The sequence below is a fragment of the Gavialis gangeticus genome, unplaced genomic scaffold (genome assembly GCF_001723915.1).
Source record: "Gavialis gangeticus isolate Ggan-Ray unplaced genomic scaffold, GavGan_comp1, whole genome shotgun sequence".
Classification (NCBI taxonomy): Eukaryota; Metazoa; Chordata; order Crocodylia; family Gavialidae; genus Gavialis; species Gavialis gangeticus.
The window spans coordinates 11,862,238-11,879,854 of record NW_017728997.1 but is presented as its reverse complement, the minus strand read 5'-3'; the positions used below and the strand labels follow the sequence as shown (position 1 = coordinate 11,879,854).

The window sequence follows — 17,617 nt, the reverse complement described above, 5'->3', positions numbered from 1 at the left end:
CCCCCCCCCCCCCCCCCACACACACACACACCTGGCAGATCTTGGTTCCTGCAGCCCCAAACCTTGCTAGCTAAAACAGGGCTCCCTCTTTCTTTAATTTTAATTCTTACTTGCTTGAATTTTGACTTTCTAAGAAAATGTGTTTTTTAACCTGGGCTGCTTTGCCTGTAGTCTTGTGAGCTAAGCAGGTTCCTACTTTGGGTCAATAAAAGGCCCTTTTCCACCTGGTGGCACTAAGGGTTAGCATTGAGAAGCAACTAGATATTGTACTGCAGAAGTACCATCTTCCTGATGAGGCTGATGCATCTTTACTAGTCCTAGCTTCTTGTGTTGCTCTTGGCAAAGACTGCTGCATTCCCTCCTCCCCTTGGCCCATTTTGAAGTCTAGATTTGATTTACTTCTGGTTATGCGAGAGGACAGCAGGACTCTCACTACAGCAAATGTGAGCAGCATCAGTTGGTTCACTTCTCTTCCCAAATTCATACTCTTCTCTTGCCAAATTAAAGTAGAAATCTTTGGACTCTGACTTGGCATGGAATATTTTAGCTTAAATAAAACCCACTTCAAGAAGTTGCTCATGCCTGGGGAAGGTAACCAGACCAGAACAGAAAACTGCTGCAGCCCAGACTTTCATTTGGTTTGAGCTCCACAGTCTGCCCAGTGACAGGACTCTGGTTTTGGGAGCAACTGTTTTGGTTCCCCGTAGTACGAAGCTGTTTTGCGCATGAGTAACTGAGCGTCGTGTCTTCCTTGCTTGCTAAAATCTACTACTCCTAAAACTGTTTCTGGCTTCTCTTTAGCTTTGAGGATGGCCAGAATATTTTGTAATGTTCAGGATCGCCTACCTCCCCTGTCGTCTTAACTTGGCGTCCAATTAAGTGTTTGGGCGTATGGGAGATCAGGCTTGTCCCCCCCCTCTTTGATCTCTGTGTGGAGAATGCACTCTGCTTGCCCATCAGAGGTGGCTGTCCACTGACGTAGAGACCTAGACGGCCAGAAGACTGGCAGACTTCACCCGATCGCAGTTCATCCACTTCTTATCTGCATGTTTCTTTGCGAGGGCTCAACTTGGCAGAGCCAGGTGGCAGTGGCAGGGTTAACACAGTATTTGGAGGGTTGTTCAAGGAATTGCCCCCGAAGACAACAGCCCCTTCTCTCTTTCTCTTTCCTGCTTTCCATGAGCCAAATGCTGGAGCCATGGAGTTGCTGTTTGTTGGCTCACTATGTGCCAGCTCATGCCCAGGACAGCATCTGTATTACAATTCGTCTTGGCATTTTCACCCTTTAGCTTTTTTCGTTTCATCCCTTAGCTTTTGAAAATGGGTGGGAGGGATTTTTTGGCTGTTTGTTTTAGACATACTGTGTATTTGCAAGGTCTGCCCCAAGGCCATCGAGCCTACAGATTTGGCGTCTTTTCAGGAGCTGCTGTGCAACTAAAATAAAGGCATATTTCCATTGGCCTCGATAGGAGCAGGATGGATCCCGGCATGGCTTTTTCTGCAGAAATCCAACGCAGGGTATTTTAACTCCTAACCTAACTTTTTTAGTAACCATTTTAAATAGAACATCTCAGCAATTTGGAAATGTGTGAATGTCTCGAGCTCTTTTAAACTTCAGTAAAGTTAGGGAACTCTGGATTTAGGATGTGAGAATACTTCACTGTTAATTGAAAGGTTTTTTTGGGAGTTTTTTTTTTTGCAAGTATCACAGTCAGTGACTTGTCTTGAGCAGCTAATTAGTGCGATTTATTCCCCAGCTGAATTAGCTTCACCACAAAGGTTTTTCTCTTGTTTTATCAAAAGGATCAGTCTCTCTGGGAATGCTTTAACCTGACAGGCCTTAAATAGCAAGACGGTCTTTCTTTTTTTTTTTTTTTTCTTCTTCCCCCTCCCTTCTCTTCATACTTTTTAAAGAACTTCTTAAAGGGCAAGGAAGGGTCCGTGGCACTTTCAGAATTGGTGCCACTCCAGTGAAACCAGTCTACACAAGCACGCTTCTGTAGTTGCTACCAGTTAAATACTTCTCCCCAGCCCCCTACTTGGATTCAAAGTTCTACATTTTTAATGGGCTTAATGCAGTTTAGTTTCTGAGGATATTAACTCCACTTGCTTAACTTTTAATCTTGTAGGAAAAAACATGTTGTTGTATAGCAGTGAGATGTGTTGGGAAATTTTAGGGTTTGGCTTTTGGCAAGAAGTTTGATACAACAGGTGTTAAAGTTCATCTTTATTCCAAAGTTATAATTGTAAGGTCGTGTCATGTTCAGATGATCTCAACTGAAGAGTGGGCTTTTCACGAATGTCAAGTAACGGCTTAAAACTGGCATTGCTTAAGTGTCAATGGGAGCTTTATCACTGGCTTTAGCGTGTGCACAGTTAGTGCTTTGGAAATCCCAGTCCGGCTGTCAAAATTTTGTGCCATGGATTTAGTAGTATACCAGTCCTTGGCAAAAGTGCCTGGACAAGAAACAAATATACAGTGTCTGCCTACAGGTGTGAAGCTTCCTTCACTGTTTCATGCATTTTTTTTTCAGTCTAACCTGTTATTCGTTTGTTTGTATGATGTGTTGCATACCTGCAGTAGGCGACAAATACAGTTGTTCATTAAGCACCTTAGGGGGTCATCTCGGATGAAAGACCTTATAAAAATCATGGCAATAACTTCCATGTGGAATCTTTATATAAGGGGTTGATAAATGGCTTGTCACCTGTTGTAGATCATGATATGCATATTAAGAGAAGGGGTTACAGCTTCCAAGAAGTGGCTTAGAGCAATCAATATCATTCAAATGTGTGCAATACTTGTATTAGCCATTGGGCTGTAATTTTTTTTTATAGGTAACTGGTTACAGAAGAATGTGCATTGCAGGGGCCTTCTCCCAACTCATCTCATACCTTTCACTACACCACTTTGCCCGGATCCAGCGGCAGTCACTGTTGTCTAAGCCTGCCCTTCAGTGTGGAGGGACTACGCATGGTTGGGAATGTCGGGCTGTGTTGTGGAACAGCCTTTGTTTTCTACCTTTCTCTATTTGGACTCACATTTTCCCTCCCCTTTCCCCCTTTGCTGAAGTTTAATTACTCATGTAAAATCCTATGAAATTTGAAGTGATAGCTAATGGCTCATAACCTAGATGGCAGAGTAGTGATAAAGTGCTGTCACTTAGGATTGGCAGCATGATAGAAATATGGTGTCTCTTTAAAAGAACCCGGTGGTGCATGTCATGACATTATAGGAGCTCTGTAGTTCTGCTGGGCATCAGTGAGCATTAAATGGTTGTAAAACTTGGAACAAATAGTCCTCCTCTTCCTGATACGTATTGATAATGTGTTTACATGTCATCAGGATAACTTTGCTTAATTTTCCTGCTAAGGACCTACAGTAGATCAGCATATTGTTACTGATTGTTTTGGGGGTTTTTTTGGTTTTTTGTTCCATGTCTTAGCATAATTCTGCAAACTTCAGAACACAAGAATAATGAATGGAGTGGTGGAAACTGAGCTGTCTGTGTCTTTTTTTTTTTGGTCTTTCTACAGCAGTTCAGAGCATCCTGGGGCTTCCAAGCCTCCCTTAAGCTCCTCCAGTATGACATCACGAATCTTGCTACGACAGCAGCTCATGCGTGAGCAGATGCAAGAGCAAGAGCGTCGAGAGCAGCAGCAGAAGCAGCAAGCAGCCCAGTTCATGCAACAGAGAGTCCCAGTCAGCCAGACACCAGCCATCAACGTCAGCGTGCCCAGTAGTCTGCCCCCAGCGACTCAGGTACCAATGGAAGTCCTCAAGGTATGTAGGGGGGATGTTTCTCTGGACTCCTGACTCTCTTCCGTTTTATCGTCTCTTATACTCGTCTAAATGTGCTTCATGTGCTGGTGACCTAGTTACTGACACTTTTGCCAATTTAGCAAATAAGCTGCAGGTTTGGCTTCATTTTCAGTTTGAATTCAACGTATTGGGACCAAGGAAGTGTGGGAGTCTTAAATTTTGATTTCAGAAGAAAGCTTCGTTTGCAAAATGCATACACTTCCCTCCCCCACCTTTTTTTCTTTTGAATCCTTCCCCCCTCCCTTATTTTTCATGTGTTTAAATATCCTGATTCAAAAGTATTTCAAACTAATCTTCCACTGCATTTTTTTTAAACTGCGTGGAAACCCATTACAAAAGACCTCCTTATACAGGCTTAATCTGCAATACAAGTGAGTTTCCAGCTTTTTGCATCTAGTCATTGTAATCCTTTTGCTCAGATGATTTGCTTGGTATTAGTAGCTTTAGGTTCCTTGTTCTAGAAACTGTAGAAGCTTGTTAGTGTCTTTCTACCAAAGGATATGTAGCTTGCTAATTTTGTGGAAAAACTATTGAATAGAAATTGTCTAAATTTCACACATGCAGGGTAAGTCTAATAAGGAAGACGGCAATGAAATGTTTTGTTAAAAGAGCGTGATTGTAAAGGTTGGGGAACAATGCTATATCAAAGCAAAACTTTGCTAACAGTAAAAAGTTGCATACTTTTAACTTGTTTGATCTGTTACATGTAACTGTGTTGTGTGATATATTTTTTTTTCTTGTTTCATTGGGCTTTATTACAGTGTGAAGGTTAGCAGCTATCTTGAGTCAATCTGCAAAGACTAACTTACTAATACAATTGAGCTACTTTACAATAGACTCTTTCTAGTGTGTGATATGTTGCTGCCATGGTTGTATATTAACTGCATCTTCAGATTGGTTTTAAAAAGTTGCTTGGGTCTAAAGTAAGCTGAACATACACACTTTAAAATGCCACGTGAATATAGTGAAGGTTTTCATGTTGATGGATGCTATCTATGGATTATAGTGATGCTGGGCATTCAAGATGCGAGAATTAGGAAAAATGGAGTGCTTATGCAAAAAATCAAGTACGTTTGGAATTGTATGTCCTTTTTTTTAAAAAAAGGAACAAGGGAAAAATGGTAGTGATTTTTACGATCCATTTTTATTTCTCTACCAGTGTTTCACATGGAAGTTAATAAACTGAAGAAAAACAGCTTGTCTTCCAATCAGCAATTTGAAGAAACTTATTTAGCTTTTTTGAAATACTGCAACGTAGTTATACCCAGTCAGGTTTGCATAAACTGTGTCATATTTAAACCTCACTGGAATGCCTGACTTAGAGAGATTTTTCCTAAAATGTATGTGGATTTTCTTAGGGGAGGGAGGGGGTTAAAGGGGTTCCCTCATCCGTGGTATGAATTGTGGGTGTACAAGAATCTTGGGGAACATTATAACAACAATGTATTGCCTTATTTGTACCCTAAGTGTTTAACTGCTGAAAGAATGTTAGTAGTCGGGTGCTGTTGGATATGGGACTGCTAATCATAGCAGTATCAGTAACATGCTATATTTTTGTCTGTTTAGTAGCTACCTTCCCACATGAGAGAGCAGTCCATATAGATACGTGTGTAAATAAACAAACATATGTTATAATATGACAGAGGTAAAAGAGGATGTAGGTAGGAAAGATGGCAGGTGGAAGCCAGTGTTTGGTTATTTTATAAACTGAGAATGGTAAGGTTTAGTTCTGCCTGGCTATTTGCACTGCAAAGAGGGGTACGAGGAATGCCGGGTGTCCTGCAGAGATGCCAGGAAGAACCTAGGTTAAGCCAAGAAAGGGAGTTGGCCACATTAGTCTGAAGTCAGCAGAGCCTCACTATTTTTTAAAGGGAAAATACTGCAAACTCAAAGTGGCAGGACTCCGGTCCTGTTACCATACCATTCTTTTCATTGGCTCAAATGGCAGTCGGCAGCCTTAGGAAACGTAATAGCAGGAAGTGTTACAAGGCTTGAAGTCCGGGAAGCATGTTGCATTTCTCAAGCGTGGAGCAGGAGAGTACCAGGCCTTGCCAAGGCAGGGGTGACTGAAATCCTGTATGCCATTCCCTGGTGCCTGATTTGCACATTGGAGCAAACCAACTTGGTGTTTGCTCTGTATCCATCTAGGTGAGGTGTTGCTTTGCACGTGGCCTAATTATACATGGAAGTGGAGAATGTATGGGTTGCTTTTTTGGGGGTGTTTTTTTTTTGGCTTTCTTCCGTATAGAAGTAGCCAGAACCCAATTCAGCTGTCTCTCGCTTCAGTTTACATAATCCTGTTCATCTAGAACCTGGAAACTTTTAAACATGGAAGCTGAAATCTTGGCCCTGCTGAAGACTGATTTCCCATAGGCTTTCAGCAGAGACTGGATTTCGCCTAGAAGTCAGTTTGCTTTGAGCAAGGTTTTTTTCCATAGAGGAATTCACACCAGCACCTGATAACAGAAACGGAGAGGCTTCTGTATATTGAGTATTTGCTAGATATCAGTCTTATCAGAGCTGATATTTTACACTTTATCTGTTTTGAGTTGAAGGCAAGTTCCATAAGGACTGGGCAGAAGTTTTTTAATTAGGTGAGTAGGATATTACAATAGGTAATTTTATCATCCAGATGGTCTGGGCTTCAAGACCTTTTAGTGGTATTTAAAAGGCCAATACACTTTTCTGAAAAAACACAATATTACAAAAGGGATTATTACAGCATTGGCAGAATAATGCCTGTTTAGCTCCTCTCACAAAGTTGCATACTCTTCAGAGTTTTATATAAGATGCACTACACCATTCATAGCTAATATGATCTGGGTACCTGAGTGTGGACTCATAATTGTAAGGCTTCTCTGAGGTAGGAAGACAATTTAGCGTAGTAGGTAATGTGTTGGAATTAATATTGGTATTTGTGAAGAATAATTAATTGATTGTTCCTGGGCGGGGAGAGAATGCAGCTGCAACAATATGGGTTTGGATCCAGGAGCAATAGTAGGATTTGCTGTGGTATCCCATGGTGCCTCTGCAAACCCTAAATTAATTTCACAGGAGGTTGCTTTAGGTTTCACCACTTCCTGCTACCTTACAATGAAACTGGGAGCAGACACTGGAAATATCACAAACTAAGTTGGAGACGGATGCAAAGTACTTCAGATAAGCTGACAAGGTTCTTTGGGTGAATCTGATATCTTTTATTAGACTAACTTAAGTAGCTGGAAAAAAAATAAGATAAGCTGTACTTCTGACGTAAGACAAAATAATTTCAAAAGTGTTGATTGTTGGAGGGTTTCCAAGGCCCTAAATTCCATATGTTAATATTGGATCAGAATCCAGTTTTAAAGCATGATGCTTCTTACTTAGGAGAATTAACATTGTTTTGTAAGTACATCTAGCTTCTCTTAAAATGGTTTCAAACTATTTTGGTTGATTTGAGTATCAGCACTTTATGTTTTTAGTTAAAAATAGCAGTTTCTTACATCCAGGTGTATTATTATTATTAGATGCAAAGTTGTGATTTCTCTCTCTCAAGTATTTCCTCTGGTCTCTAGCAGAAGTCTCTGTAGCAGAAAGGCTCACATGAATAACCTTACAAATATTCAAAAGCTAACGCTTAGTAAATTATAATCTTCCCTGTGCAATGACCTTGTTCCAGGTGAACTCAGATTGCACTCCAGGACATTGAATCAAGACCCTGCATATACTTGCTTTGGGTCTGTAACACAGCTGGTAAATCCCTATTTTGATTCCTCCCCTGTTGTCCTGCTTTTAAAGAATAAATGTTAAGCTCTTGGTTTCTAGATCACAGCAAAAATCACTAATAGATTCATGGACGTTAGGGTTAGAAGGGACCTTAGTAGGTCATTGAGTCCGACTCCAATGTCTCTGGGTGGACCCTGTCACTTAAATTAACTCTTCCCAATGCACGACTTCCTTTCCTCAAAGATGCCTTTATTTCTAGGCCACCACTTTTGCTTCTCCCCCTAAAATATTGAAAGGTAAATGACAGGTATATGATGGGAATGGTCACTATGCAGCTGAATAGCCCTTGGTGCTGGTTTGCCGTGTACGGTCTTTGTCGTCTTGCTGAATATTTTGTCTACCCCATGTTTCATTCAGTTCCTGAGTTGCCTTCTGGATACCAAATTTCCAAACCATGAAATGCATAAGAATTTAAGGTGTGTGAAGTTAAATTTTGTGCCATTTTTAAAATTTTTGGATAAAACCTACAGCATAGATAAACTTGAGATGATTGTAGCAGGCTGGTGTGGGTTATGGGTATTGACTGTTAACATCAGCTCTTCCCAACTTTTATCTTGCTCAGTTTTCCAAGGATACCAGTGGGTCTTGCCAAAAAGATTTCGGCCTCTTTTTTTTTTTTAAGCACTTTTTAAAATTTTTTGAAACCCGTTGGGTTTCCCATGTTGGATTACTGTAACGTGAGTTAGAAAGTAGGGGTGCACTGATAAAGATTTTATGGGTCAATACAAATGGCCAATTATTAACCAGCCATATTGGCGGATACCGATCTGATTGCCAGTTTATGCATCTCAGCAGCTTGGAGAGTAGTATCTGGCTGGCAAATATGTGCGGGAGGGCAGATTGAGGCCCCCATGGTGAGGGAGGGAGTGGGGCTGGGGCAGGGGCAGAAGCAGGTGCTGCCCAGCCAGGGCAGGGCATGGGACAGGGCTGCAGACGGCTTATCCAGGAGGGTTGGGGGGGGTGGCTCCTGCCACTGCATGCACTCCTGGGAGAGGCATGGTGGGCATGTGCCCCCCTGGATTTGCATGGGACAAGGGCAGGCTGGGGCCAGGAGCTGCGCCCCCCTCTTCCTGGTGGAAGGGCTGGGCTGGGGCTGTGGGTGTGGTGGGTGGCAGTGGCACTAGGAGGGGTGGCTGTGTGGTGGGCTATGGCCACCCCAAAATTTGCTGTAGCCCCCTTCCCAGTGCCACTGCTGCACATCCTGCCCCAAGGGGCAGCCCCGGCTCAGCCCTCCTGCCAGGAAGAGACTGGTGCAGCTCCCGGCCCCAAGCCTGTAGCGCACAGCCTACCCTCTCCCCATGCACAAATCCAGGGGGCACATGCCCCCCATGCCTCCCGTGGGGATTTGCGTAGCAGTGGCTGTGTGCATGCATGCGACATTTATCGGTGACAAGATCAGCAACATTGGCCAAAAAACGGTGATTGCCAATGATGCCAATTTTCCTTTTATTGGTGCTGATACAATATGGACTGATTTTTTTTTTTTTTTTTTTTTTTTTTTTTTTTTTTTTTTTTTATATCAGTGCACCTCTATTAGTAAGGCTAAATATTCATATTGTCCAAAAATAACGGCTCTCTATTTAGTGAGTGAATTGCACCTACTGATGCTAAGGTCTGAGGTAGGTGAGAAGTAGGGTGACCCAGATGGTCTTAATCCATCATATCAAGTCATATGGTCCAGGTATCATTTGAAACTGGATCCAACATGTTCTCTTTTCATTGGGGGAAACATGTTTGCAGTTCCCCGACCACGCTGGCAGAAGCTACTGTGAACTCTGCTGCTATGACCGACTCTAGGTGTTATCTCCTTTTTTTTCTAATGCAAGATTCTTTTGTTAAATCTCATGAATAACATGCATGGGAATCTTTGCTACACTGTTCTTCCTGAGGAGTTGAGAGTGGATCTTCTCCACTGTCCAGCTGCCTACGTCACTCTTTGCTCTGTATGCAGCATACAGACCGCTCAAACTGTGTTCGGTCTCTGGCTTTCTTTGCTGCGTGGAGTCCCTCTGCCCAGGGCTTTAATCACTTTACTGACTTGCTTATACAGTAGTTCAGATCGCCTTCTGAGCATTGAACAAACATCTTCCTGGTAATAAAACAAAAACATCTTGCCCAGCTATTGGGTGATGAAATAAGTTTCCCCCCTTCTTTCATGTTGTTAATTCCCTTATCCTGATCCCTGGGGAGGTGGAACAAACTGTTCCCTTACTTCAGAGGATGTGAACAAAACAGGTTCCTACTTTGGCAGTGTGCAAAATAAGACAAGTTTGAGACTATATATATTCCTGCCTTTGGCTTCTGGGCAGCACCAGCTCTCCTCTGCCAAAAAGAGAGTAAACCCCAAAATGCAGTTGTGTACTTAGCCAAAGGCCTTTCCTCTTTTCCTGTTGCTGCTAAATGAGTTGCTAGCGAGGCGATAACTTTTTCTATTACTTTATAACACCTGTCACTGCTGTATATTATTGTCCCAAGTAGAGAGTTTTTATAATGCTTTCCTGCACTCTGCACATAAGGACAGAAGACAGCAGGATGGAGTAGGTCTTTTCCTTCTTTTCAGAGAGCAACTTGTGTAGATCAGCCCTCTGGGGCCACTCTTTGGCTTGCAGCTCTCCTTGCTTTATCTGTTTGGTTTTAGTTTTGCCTGCCCTTGAAGTCTTTAAAGTATTGGTTGCTTTTTAATCACAATAGAATAATGTGTTGAGCATTGTACGACTGTTCTGCATCCCTGCGTGAACAGCTGAACACGAACTCCTAAAGAGACGTGAAAACTCAAATGGCCTACTGATCCTGCAAATGTGCATTTTCTTCCCAATGTAACGGCCTCAACAACTTATTCCATGTCTTGCAAGTTTATTTTCCTTATCATGGATGTTATTGAAACAGTAAATAAACGCAGCATTATTACTTTTAAGCCTGTTTCATGCTCTTCTTTTCATTGTCTTGCATTCAGAACTTGCACAGCATCGGGAACCAGGTTTTTCCGTCTTTGGAAATGCCTTCTTTTTTGGATGATAAATTACCGAAATAGATGCTGGCTGCTCTTGCCATCATGCCCTACTGCGATGGAGTACTATGTGCTCTTCATAGCCCTTTTTCTACTGATTTTTACAAGTCGGTGTATCTATGCAGAAAGAAGATTTAGAGTTCACCTGATCCAGTTCCGTATGTTAAAGATCTATTTTCTAATCTTAAACAGGAACAATGACTTTTTCTAATTTGGTATTTAGTAGGGTGTCCTGTCATTGATGTACTAGTTGGTGGCTTTCTTGTCTGTTTACAAGCTGGCTTTGGGCAGCTGAACTGTAACGCCAGCTTTTTTGTATGCGATACCTTAAGCAGTAGTTGTAGTTAATATGAAAGTGAAAGTGTAATGTCTGTACCTGGCCTGGGAGTTGGTGGACATGTGGTAGAGGCAAAGTACTGACCTTATGTGCTGGTAAGAGAGTGCCAGTTTTGAAGAGGCTGGTGGGTGGGCTTCTTGATGCTGCCGAGGGGTTAAGATTTTGCAGTAAGCCCTGAGAGAAGTGGTTCAGTGGGCAGAGCCGTTGAGGCGGGTGAAGGTGCATGATAAATTGCACTGTTTTCTCTCTGACATTGTATCGTAAATGGAGATGTGAACCAAGTGTGATCACACCTGTGCTGGGGATCAGGTGGGACTTTACAGTACGCCCATGCAGTGCCAATTTTACCTGTTCATCCTAAAATAACATCCAGCAGAAAAGAGGGCAGACCTCACTCTTTCTTTCTCTCTCTTGCTCTTTCACTTTTCTTCGCTCTTGCTCTCATGTATGTGTGTATATGTCTGTGTGTATATATGAGAGCAAGAGTGAAGAAAAGTGAATATATATATATTATATAGTATTAGTCTAGGCTAATACTGTATATAGTATTTACGCAGGCTTACATAGTCCTCTGGAAGGCAAAAATCTGTGTAGGTTCTAGGGTTAAGCGGCCTCTTGGTGTTAATACATTTCTAAGGTAATTTCTGTGCCTGACAACAGGTCATTTGGGGAGACCAGGATGGCTCTGGCCCAATTTTGTTTTATGTCATTGGAAGTCACTTGAGTTAGAGGCACGAGATGTTTAAGAAGTAGTGATGGGGTTTATCTTGTTTCGTTGCTCTGGAAGAGAGAACGCCTCCCCTCTCAGGCTTGGAAGTGTCCTCTAGTTGTGGATTTTAGAAGCATTGGAGAGATTCCATAGTCCATTAACGAAAGAGGCTGAGAGTGACTGCAATGAGCCTTTAATCCAGTTGGCATCCAGTTAATGCCTAATGCCTAAACTCTTGCTGCACTTCTCTGTCTGAGCAAAAAAAAAAAAAAATCTGCATGTCTTTAAAGTGCTCATTGCCAGTCTTCCTCTTCTGCAAGTGTTCCAACATTGATGTAGGGAACTTCTGACTAACTGGAAAAGATCATAAGTGCAGACATCCCAGGGAGCAACAGGAAAGGAGCAATGTGCGGTTGAGCATCTAGCATCCTGTGTGCTGGAGGAGATGAAAGAGGAAGTTCAAGGCATACAGAAAGGGCACAAAGAGAAGAGCCTCAAGGAAAGGATCCATGAAATGAACAGAGTACAGGAAGCCTCTAAACTGCAAGAAAAGGCACTTCAATTTCATCAGAGCAAGATTTTCCCGAGATGTTTCTTAAACAGTATCTGAATGAGTGCACCCAAACCTTTGTGGGTACATGCAAGTGGCCTGACCTTCAGTGCTGAATTGTGGCTGATGGAGTCAGCAGTAGGTGCCTGATTCCCCAGCCCTTGCTGAACAGCTTTACCCCAACTTAGAGGTAGCTTCCAGAACCTGGGTTTGAAACACTTCAGGACCCAACGCTTCCTTCTTTCTGGCTCTCATTAGCAAACATTGCATTTGCTGCCTGTGAGGAGAGATGAGTTGAACATGTTTCAACTGGTGCACTGCATTGGGCCAGGTCAGGCTTTAGAACGATGCTTTGTCCTTCGATCTGTTCAGAAGATGGTTCCTGACTTCAGCTAGGCAGAAATACAGAGAGCCAAAAAGCCCAGGCTGAATCGATTCAGTCTTCACAGGTTATTCTAAACAGTGTAGATTGAACTGGTAAGCAAGTGAACAGACGTTCATTTTTGATTTGGAAATGCAGCTACATGCCTGCAGTGGCCCAGGCCAGAAGCCAGGGGGTACTAGAGCACATCTTCTTGCTCAGCTGGAGCAGACACCTTGGGCCTGCCCACCCTGTATGAGGAGGAGAGGTTTGTGGGGGGAGGTGCAAAGCATCCTGGGGTGCTGGGGGACTGAGGTAACTTGCATGTGGAGAGGATCTGGGACAGAAGTTCAATAAACTGGTTTGACCTAAATCAGTTAAGTCTGATACTACCTCCATCCAGGTTTATCTTAAACTACTTTCACCCACTTTGAAAGCAGTTTATGTGCACTGAACTTCTGTTGCATTACAGATTTGAGCGGGTTTTTGACCACTTATACCAGTTTATGTGTAACTTCTGTTCCTAGCCCTAGTGTCAGCTTTGCGTTAATTCCTGCTAAAGAGGGAGCCCAAAGACATCAACACCCAGACAGACACTAAAATATTGGCAGCAGGTAATTTTCTAATTCTTTGGCAATGAGTCATTAAGTTGTAGACAGAGCCACCTGATTCCTACAAATTTAATGTAGGGATGCATTTTAAAATATCTAACTTAAGGCTTTGGGCAAGTCCTTTAAGGCCTGGTACGTTTTCAGTCGCGTTCTCTTGCTTCGGTGGTGGTGTTGATTTGGAAGCTTTATTTTTTTAGATGCTGAACCTGCATAGCGAGTGAATTAAAAGTGACAAGCTACAGACATTCCTGCCATTCAGGAGAGGCTTAAGGAATTTCTTATTGGCTAAATTACAAATATGTAGTATTTTGCCCAGCACAGCATGGCAACTTCAACTTGCCTGACTGTGACAAGATTAGCTCTTTTTTCCTCCCCTGCCTAACAGTAATACATTTTAAAAAAAAGAAAGAATAGATTAAGAAGTACCAGGCGGAGATGCAAATGCCTGAAAGTGTAAAAACTGAACCTTACCTTGAATGATTGTCTGCCATTTGATTGGCGCGTTAATTAGCCTGGTGTCCTTTAACCTTTTGAGAAATAAGTAAGGGATAAATTTGGGGATAAAGATAAAGACAAAGACGCACAGAGATTTACCACACACCACTAGGTAATTCATCAAGGAATGTTGGTAATTAGCCCTGCCTCTCTCATTTCTGGCTCATTTAATAAAACCAGTTGATTTAAAATAATGCCTGCTGGGTCATTATCAACAAGTTCCAAGTCCATAACTTGGCTCCTTAAACAAAACTAATATTATGCTATGTCTGTGACGTGCCCTGGTGTTTCTTCGTGTGCTGTTTCTGATGAACAAGTTCAGATTTCCCTCTTTTTCTTCCCCCCCCAACCCCTCCCCAACCTTGGTGACTAATTATTGCATTTTCATTTTTGTTGGTTTTGTGGCTTTTTTTTTTCTTTTAAATTGTGCTTTCTGGTATCCAACACTGAGAGGTATGGGGCAGAGGGGAGAGTGAAATCCAAGATGCTGGAGAGGTATCCGTCAGACTGTATTAATTAAGTGCGGCTTGATGGAATTTTTCTGAATACTTCAGAGGAGGAGTAGGAAGCAGGTTGAGGTAATGGTTGCTTTCTCTTTTTTAACCTTCTGTTTGGAAATGGGGTAGCAGCGATTATATCAATCTTGTGGCTCTGCCTTGCTCTGTAAATAGTGAGTCTTACGCCAGATGCATCTGATTAACTTAATGGAAGTTTATAGCCACGCAATGAGGAAGTAATGACTTATTTTGTTTGTTTCTGTCCAAATACCCCATCCCTGCAGCACTTGCTGAATCTGAAGATTCACAGCCCTCCTTGAAGGGCAACACTGACATCTATTGTCCTCTTCTGTGAAAGGGCTTAGGTAAAAGGTCAAGATTTGGGGTTGAGTTGGAGTGGAACCCAGGTGTCCTGAGTCTCACTCCTGGTCCCGTCAATGGAAAAGCCTGTATATGGCAGCATTTGGTTCCTTGCAGCCATTTTTAACTCCCTTTTTTAGGTTGAATCTTAGGGTCCCTACAACTTGGGCAGATTGGAAGACTCTTTCTAATCTTTCTAAATGGGATGAAGACAGTAAAATTGAGCTGCCTAATTTAATCCTACTCATTAAGTTTGATATTCTGTAATTACAGCCATAAAGTTGTCCCAGAAGCTGCTTGCTTGGTGCTGCTGGGGTCTTGTCTGTGCGCTGAGAGTACCTCTTGAAGCCAGTCCAGGCTTTGCTTGTAGAGCAAGGGGGAGGGAGTCTGAGCTCCTTCCCACTTTGAGACCCCAGCCTTTTGGTCCATCATCCACCCTGGTTTTCCATGGCCATGGCTTAAGATCTGAGCATCCATTTTTCTCTCTTGAGAGAGGGACTTCACCTACTCTAGGGGTGACCAAGCATACAGTCCCTTTAGTTAAAGGCGTTCATTGGAGCAAAGACCACTCAGCCAGGGGTTCTCTGTCCCCTCCAAAGGGGTCAAGCAGCCTGTCCCTTTATTCCCCAGTCCAACCAGTACATCCCTGAGGACCCCCAAAGATCCTCAGCTATTTCTTTTCCAGTCTTTGAAGCTCCCCAAAGCTTCTCCAGTTCTCTGTCTCAGCCTCTCATTGCCAGCATGCTCTCCCACTGTTGTGCATCTCCTCTGCATTTTGGGTGTTGGGCTTCTGGCCTTTTTCTGCCGAGAAAGCCATTCAGCACTGTGGATGCTAAATGTTCATCTTGTCTGGAGGTACTTAATCCTTCATTCTCTGTGCACAGGCTAAAGTAAACTGAGTCACATGTCATAACAACTTGAACATAGTTAATACACAGATATCACTGGAAACCCATAGTCCTTCACAGGTGTTTGTTAAATTGATGATACACTTCATCCCAGATCTCAACATACACTTTGAGTCCACGTAACTGAACTGGATATGGTTTTCCACTAATGGCCTTGGTACCGGTGTTTCCCTGCTTCTTCCCAGTATTCCCTTGCTGGCACTTCCAAGGGTCGCGTTGGTTCTTGGCTGCATCGTCACACGCAGAGTTCATGTCCAGTTAGTTACCTACATTGACCCTGGAAATCCTTTTTGAATCTGGTTTTCCAGAATTGTTGCTCATTGCATAATCGTGATCTTGAAGCTGAGAATGTAGATGTGTAGCTTTACTTTTGGCTATATTAAAAATAGGAGGTTAAATGTAGGTTAACATCCTGAAACCCAGATTGTCTATTAGAACCATTGCTCTACTAGCTTCTGTTTCTGTGATGATTTCCCATTTGAGTTTTCCTGTCTTCTTGCAGGTCCTTGATAATGTTATTGAATGGCTGAGAACTGTCCCAGTGGGGTCCCTTTTAGAAATATCCACTTGGCTGAGGATTGTCTATTACAATTGTTTTGAAATTGTAAATTTACTATGCTACATTGACTTGCTATAATTCTAAGTTTTTTGTGATGTTGTGAAATATTAAGCCATAGAGTCAAATAGGAGTATATTATGTCAACATTGTTGCATTTGCTAACAGAATTGTGATCCCACAAATTTTATAATCCATAAAACCATTGATTTGGTTTTAATTACACAACTATATAATTCTGTGTTATCAGCCATTTCAGGCTCAAAGTCAAGTTGCCCAGGTCATACTGTTAACCCTTTTAGGATATTGGCACAATGTTATCTTTTCCCCACCCCCTTGTTCTGGGAGCTTCACTGTTCTAAGCCATGTTAACATTAATGGCATATAGCTCCTCAACTATTTCTTCTAAAACTTTTGGATGCAGATTATTTCTTCCTGTAGATGGAAAAAGTTGAAGTTTTAATCAGCAGCTTCCATTTAAATAGTAGCCTATTAAACCATGCCTTGTGGGGGTTCCCCCCCCCCAAAGTTGCATATGGAACAAATAGGAACACTTGGTACAACTCTAGCATTGTACTTTATTAAACTTGCAACAGATGGCCATACGATTTCCGGGAGTTCAAATAAATTTGTGTAACAGAGCCTTCCTTTTGCCTATGTTTTGAGTTGGATCCTTTCTTTGTAGTTTCAGGAAAGAGAGGAACAGGAGATGTGATTTTTATTTACTTAAATATTTATTTTTTGCTGCCTGCCAAATACAAGGGATAGTAAAGACAGTAGAGGTCAATCAGTATTCTGCTGTGTCACAAAGGCATTTGTTGGCATCAGTAGAGAGTTCACAGAAGTTTCTATTTAAGATTGTTACCCAGACAAACTCACCAGGGTGGGATGATGGTAAGAATGAAGGAAAATGAGAATATCTATCTTTTTAATCCATTCCTGATATAAAACAAAGCTTCTGTATTTACGCCCATTGTTTAGGGTCTTGTTGGCTTCCATGCTGCGAGTTGCTTTCTAGCCTTTTGATCTCTAGATATTTGGATTAGTCAGGATTGATTATAAAGCTATTTAATCCCAGGCTTCTGTGAGCACAAGCAAGAGGGCATAAGGAACTTGTCTGCTGACTTCTGTTTGGCTGTCCCTTAGGGACTCATTCCAAAAAAGAAAGCCTCATCAATCACTTTGCAGGTGCATGCTCATAGTTTTGGCTTTTTAATCTTAAAATCATTTCATGTACCTACCATCTTGCTTTGGGTAAGCACTATGCAATGCATCACAAGCCACCGGCATTGGTTAAAAGCACATTAAAGCATGCTTTAAACTGTAGATTAATTTGTTTACTGATTGGCACGCTCTCATGCCAAGTGCATTTTGATGATGAAATTCCTACCAGAATTGGTAAAGGCGCTGCAGCTTTTGGACAGTAACGTGAACGTGTTTGGAGTAGGAGTGGCATTTGCAACTAGGATTGAAAGCTTTTTCCAGGCTGTATCCCCGGTCTCTACACTCTGTGCCTAATGAGTCATGTACAGCCTGCTCCCATCCAGTTGTTTCTAAATTGTTTGAGGCGGATGATGCAAATAAAATGGCTAAATAGAATCATAAATTCATAGATTAAGGGTCGGAAGGGACCTAGTA

The 17,617-nt window shown here is 42.2% G+C and overlaps 1 protein-coding gene across 10 annotated transcripts in view; it reads left to right on the top strand.

The window, feature by feature from the left end:
- MITF (melanogenesis associated transcription factor) overlaps positions 1–17,617 on the top strand; it is a 139,397-nt gene that overhangs the window by 62,635 nt on the left and 59,145 nt on the right. For all 10 annotated transcript variants that reach the window (XM_019504773.1, XM_019504771.1, XM_019504770.1 and 7 more), the window contains exon 2: positions 3,538–3,784. In XM_019504773.1, coding sequence (XP_019360318.1) covers positions 3,587–3,784 — 198 coding nt within the window. In that variant the 5' untranslated portion in view covers positions 3,538–3,586. The remainder of the gene's footprint in view (positions 1–3,537; positions 3,785–17,617) is intronic.